This window comes from Salmo salar, chromosome 04, assembly GCF_965601325.2.
Source record: "Salmo salar chromosome 04, fSalSal1, whole genome shotgun sequence".
Lineage (NCBI taxonomy): Eukaryota > Metazoa > Chordata > Actinopteri > Salmoniformes > Salmonidae > Salmo > Salmo salar.
In genome coordinates this window covers 26,696,254-26,701,606 of record NC_138294.1, presented here as the reverse complement: position 1 = coordinate 26,701,606, position 5,353 = coordinate 26,696,254, and the positions used below count along the sequence as shown (strand labels likewise).

General features: G+C 41.9%; 1 protein-coding gene across 1 annotated transcript in view; it reads left to right on the top strand.

The window, feature by feature from the left end:
• cplx1 (Complexin-1) overlaps positions 1-4,980 on the top strand; it is a 10,784-nt gene extending 5,804 nt beyond the window's left edge. The window contains 1 exon segment of the mRNA NM_001140038.1: positions 3,748-4,980. Within this exon segment, the coding sequence (NP_001133510.1) occupies positions 3,748-3,942 (195 nt within the window). The 3' untranslated portion in view covers positions 3,943-4,980.
• The last annotated feature ends 373 nt before the right edge of the window (positions 4,981-5,353 follow it).

The window sequence follows — 5,353 nt, the reverse complement described above, 5'->3', positions numbered from 1 at the left end:
ACAGCATCGGGAGGACACTGGAAGATGCGTTCTTCTAAGACTTTGTTTTTTGGCTGCCCGCCAACGAAACCATTTTCCCTTTTCATGGCACGGCCCCCCGTTTTTTGGGAAGTTTAGCACAGATTGTTTTCACTTTAAAAAAAACGTTTCATACACGACATGGCTCGCTCGAGGCGCTCAGCAAAAATTGAAGCTCATTTTTAAATGAAAGAGAAGAGAAACTATTGTAAAATAATGTTTACTCATCTCAGGCCACCGGACGGACTACATTTCCCATGATGCAGTGTGTTTAAAGCGGTGCTCCTCCTTAGCTGCCTAATGCACTGCTGCTGCATGGTTGCTAGTGGAGGTTGCTATGTAACCACTAGCCACCACAGTGCAGGAAGATAACAGCTAGGGAATAGAGACTCTGAAAAGCAGAACGGCAGAGGCAGCCAAAGACAGGATGACCTCAGCCTTCCAGCCCCCTCCCCCCTATCCTCCATCCTTCCCCATCTCACCTCTCTCTCCTCTCCCTCATCCTGAAGGTCGCGCTCTCCCCTGAATTCTCTCAATGGACTATAATATCAAGGTTGATGTCTGCTTGGTAGCACTGCCCTACACTCTTAGAAAAAGGGCTCCAAAAGGGTTCTTTGGTTGTCCCGATAGAACCCTTTTTGGTTCCACGTAGAACTCTTTTGGGTTCCGTGTAGAACCCTCTGTGGAAAGGGTTCTACATGGAACTCAAGATGGTTCTACCTAGAACCTAAAGGGTTCTACCTGAAACCAAGAAGGGTTCTTTAAAGTGTTCCCCTATGGGGACAGCCAAAGAACCTAGATGGCACCTTTTTTTTCTAAGAGTGGGAGAGGCAGAGGAGAAGAGTTGTAACAGCTCTGTTTTTGGAAGGAATAACAAAAATGTATCTTTTTTTTGACAGATCCTAAAAATAAACCAAAAAGCACAAGGGCGCTAGTAACAGCTGTGCACAATATGTCAGAGGAAGGAGAGTTGGGTTTCTGTTCTGAGAGACGCATTAATTAGCACAGATTTGTGTGTTCGCCCTCTCTGTCACACACACCACACACGCACAAAACTCTCTCTTACTTCCAACAGAGTGGGTGACATCACATCTCCATGTTTCTGTTATTCAAGTTAGAAAATAGATTTTTGTAACATGTTATTACGTAGGTCTACCGTGCAACAATGGCTCACACCACATTTGGTATTGAATCATATCCTCAATTTCCTGTAATATATAGCCCCGGAATAAACCTTATCCAGGGTTCCTCCGGGTGTGCAGTTTGGTACAGTAATACACCGAAATCAAATAATCAAGGTCTTCAGTCTGGACCTTGCCTAGCTGAATCAGGTGGGTTACTGCAGGGTTGGAACGAAAGCCTGCACTCCCCTCCCAGTAGTTCATTCAAAAACGTTCGGCGGATTTGCAGGCGATGTCCAAAAACACCATTCTGCTTGCACAGTAAGAGAGCGAGTTTTTAATACATCTTTTCCATTTTGGGTTTTTTGTTGTTGTTGTTGCACAAGATGACATGCCACGCATTCTCCTAGCACAGTGAGTGCACAAAGAATGTTATTCTGGTCCAACCCCAGAGGCCAGTTCCAGTGAGTGATTTTGATTGAATTACAGCTAACATGCAATCAGCATTGAGGTCACAGACCCAAGTAACGTGAGGCAGCATTACAGCATTAGAACAGAATGGGTGTGTTCGTGCGGTAAGCCTAACGAAGCCGGCTGTAGACAAAAGTCGGTGAGTCAAGTCGGGGGAGGTGCATCTGCGACAGCCGAAAGTCGGACAACTGTGGTGGTTTTCCAACTGCAAGGGAAAGATCAACATTGCAGTGTCAACATTGTTGCTATTGATTTTTATTTTAAAATATTTTTAATCAGTATAAATGTCGAAATAATACACCTCCATATCACACACACGCACACTGAAAACCTAATGTTTGTACAATTCATTGGTTAGAGAGAGGTCTCAAATATCCCTTTCATTTGTATCCCCTGTTGCTTTAGAATCCTGGCAAAGTGTGTTCCGGTTTCAGTCAAATTTTGGGCCACGTTCACGCGGGTTAAACAAAAACACCCTAATGATTGGTTGACAAATAGTGCCTCCCACAATGCAGGTGATGGCTGCATGGTGGAGTTGGTGAGAAGGTGACTTCATAAAAAACTGCATGAGCTTTTACCAGTAGCTGAGGAAGCCAAGCAGGTAAAAGAAAACATATTACAACAGATGTGATAATTGCGTTGTTTGCTCTATAACCCATTCGATCATACGCCACCGTGATATACAATAAGGTCGTGACAACAAAAAGACAAGTCACACAGTGGTGGAATAAATTCAACTACACATACGTTTGTTTCATCAAAAAATCTGTCCAGTGAAGCCCACAAAGCAAATATTGCATACAAACAGTTATCTCCTGCAGCGTGGTCAAGCAAGTTCATGTTTGACAGTTTACTAAACAAGTACTGATTTAGAACCACAGAGTTACAGCAAGTCAGCACAAAGACAACAGGAACACAGCTATCCCAGCACCATTTCAATTTAAACAACATCATGTGGCTGTCCATGGTACTGATTTCTGTGTGTGTCTGTGTGTGCGTGCACAAATAAAACCCTTTTTTTTCATTACTCACCCTTCTTGTAGACTAGTTGAACACCAATGCCATCATCCTCTCTGTCATACAGCACGCTTTTAGTTTTTGTTGTCATCGGCTACATAGCTAAAATTCTTGCTAGCCTGACTTCCTTGCATGGGCAACAATGAACCAGCTAAGTTAGCTAGCTAGTTAACGTGAGACTACTAGGCTACATCTAGACTACATACTGACCTTCAATCGTCTCAGGCCAGTGGTACAACATTAATTTATGGTTAGATTTGAATCGCCTTCATAATTATTGGCCTGAACAGAGAATTATCTCCATCCATGGCTTAGGAAAGGGCCAATTTAGCAAGCTAGCTACTGCAGGACATCAACACCAGCAGACTAGAAACAGACACCTTTTTCTGAAAATTGTGTTTTTTGATTGGTCTGAAGCCAAATCCAAACTGGCCTCCCTTGCAGGGTGTTTCGCTGCACCAGGATAACAATGTTGATTGGCTAATAATTTTATAATTGTTTGATCAACGGTGGCCAAATGCTTGCTGGCATCAATCAATCAAATGCTACAGCGACAACACCTTATACTATTTTGGTCCAGACAGTATCAGATACATGGAATACACGTACTGAGACAGATGGGCGCTGTTTCCCTCCCTAGGGCTGATTTCTCCGGTGAGATTCAGCAATTTACGAATTGACAGAAAATGATGAAAACACAGAGACAAAAAATGTATTATTTTATAATGACCTTTTTCTTATTGGTGAAATATTTGGGGACACCTGGCTTCCCTTGGCATCCGTTAATACACGCCACCGCCTTTGATCAAATATTTTTTGTAAAGTTCATGCAATCGACATCTAGTCGCAAGTCAGTACATTTTCATAACCATAATGAAACACACTTTGAAAGGCAGTGACCAACGACGATCACCGACTTAACAAACGTATTATGTCATTAAAAGAGGGAGACGATTCCTGTATCACTCCCCACCTCCCTCCCAACCACGTGGCGTTCAAAAGAAGTGTATTTTTTCGGGGGTTAATGTTATTATAACGTTGCCCTCCGTTTTCTCCTGAGGTCAGTCTGACACAATAATATTAACGTTATTATAATGCTAGTATCATGTTGTTTTCCCAGTACGGAATTAAGAAGAGGGAGGAGGCTGAGGCCGAGGCCCAGGCTGCTATGGAGCAGTCTGCAGAGGGCAGTCTGACCCGTCCCAAATCTTCCGTGCCCAAGGGCTGCGGAGACGATGATGACGAAGAGGAAAGCATCATGGACACGGTCATGAAATACCTCCCTGGTCCTCTCCAAGACATGCTGAAGAAGTAGCCGAGCAACAACGTTGTTGGAGTTACATTAGGTTGTTACGGTATCTTCTAGGTGAGAGTTTTAGATTACTTTTCTGCCCCCACCGCAGCAGCGGAGAGTTAGCACCGGAAATTAAAATAAAATAAAAAACATTCCTCGCTTCACCTGTTTTAGGTTGGTTGGAAAAAATGATACATGAAAAATTATCATACCGTGCGTCTGTCTAAAAACAAAAACATCAGAGAATAACACTATAAGCCATATTTTATCTTTATAGGACATTTGAAGAATCATATCATGATGTTAGGGTAATGTTTGGTTTTGTCTATGAGGTTTATGTGAAAATGTTTGCACACACGTAAGTACGTATATATGTCCACATACTGTGTCGTCATGTCTAGCCCGGTGTAGCCATACGGTCTTGGCGTAGGTCTAAACTCAATTTTATATTCAAATTCTGTGTACCTTATGTCTTTGCATGCCATTTGTCAAGTCAAGTTGTGAATATGTACAATATCCTTTTTTTCCTCTCTTAGTCACGCAAAAATATATGGCAATAACTCTGATTTTGAATGTGGTTAAATGATCATAAGGTTTAATGTAATAATGGTTATAAAATGCATTCAGGAATTTCATTTACAGTTTTTGGACGGGGGAGGATGACCAAGGTGTAACAGTACCACTTAACGTTATGCTTCGACATTTAACCGGAATTAAACAACAACGCTATCAGGATTTGCTATAACATTTTTTTTAAATCATGATTTCTAAAGCTATTACAAAATCTGTGTTGACTGGAGGGCTAGCTTTTCCATCACCTGAATAAAAAGGGAAATCTGTTGTTCTCCCACTGGACTGCCAGAAGGTTGGTCAAAGTCGGGAATTTGCGAAGAACTGTTAAAGAATGAAGAGGGTGGATAATGCTTGATAATTCTGTTGTACTTGGTTGTGGGTTGGTTGTAAGAATGTTATGTTGGTAATCAGAATGGAACGCTATCAGCAATAAAGGACCATCATGTATGTTCTGCTTGAGAATGAATAAAACTGGTTCACAGACAATGTTTTTTGTTTTTTTCCAATGCTGTGGGAGGTATGTCTTGTTCTTTAGAGAAATTAAAACACATTATTTTGAGAGGGATAGGTTATTTTACAAGAAATATTAACGTAGGATGCAACTAAAAAAGTGATCAATATTTGGGTATTCTTAGCAGGAAATATCAAGTCCTCCACCAATCCAAACGGACCAAAGCTTCTTACTTTGGCAGCAGCGGTTGATCCCGCCATGGCACAAGTCTCATTGGGGGTCTGGCTGACTGGAATTATGTAGTTCTCTCAACCTTCCCCTAGAGGGCGGTGTTATACGTCTCAAATGCGTGGTTTGGTGCATAGGCCTAGAAGCGTAAAAACAGTACAAATATCACAGTACACAAAC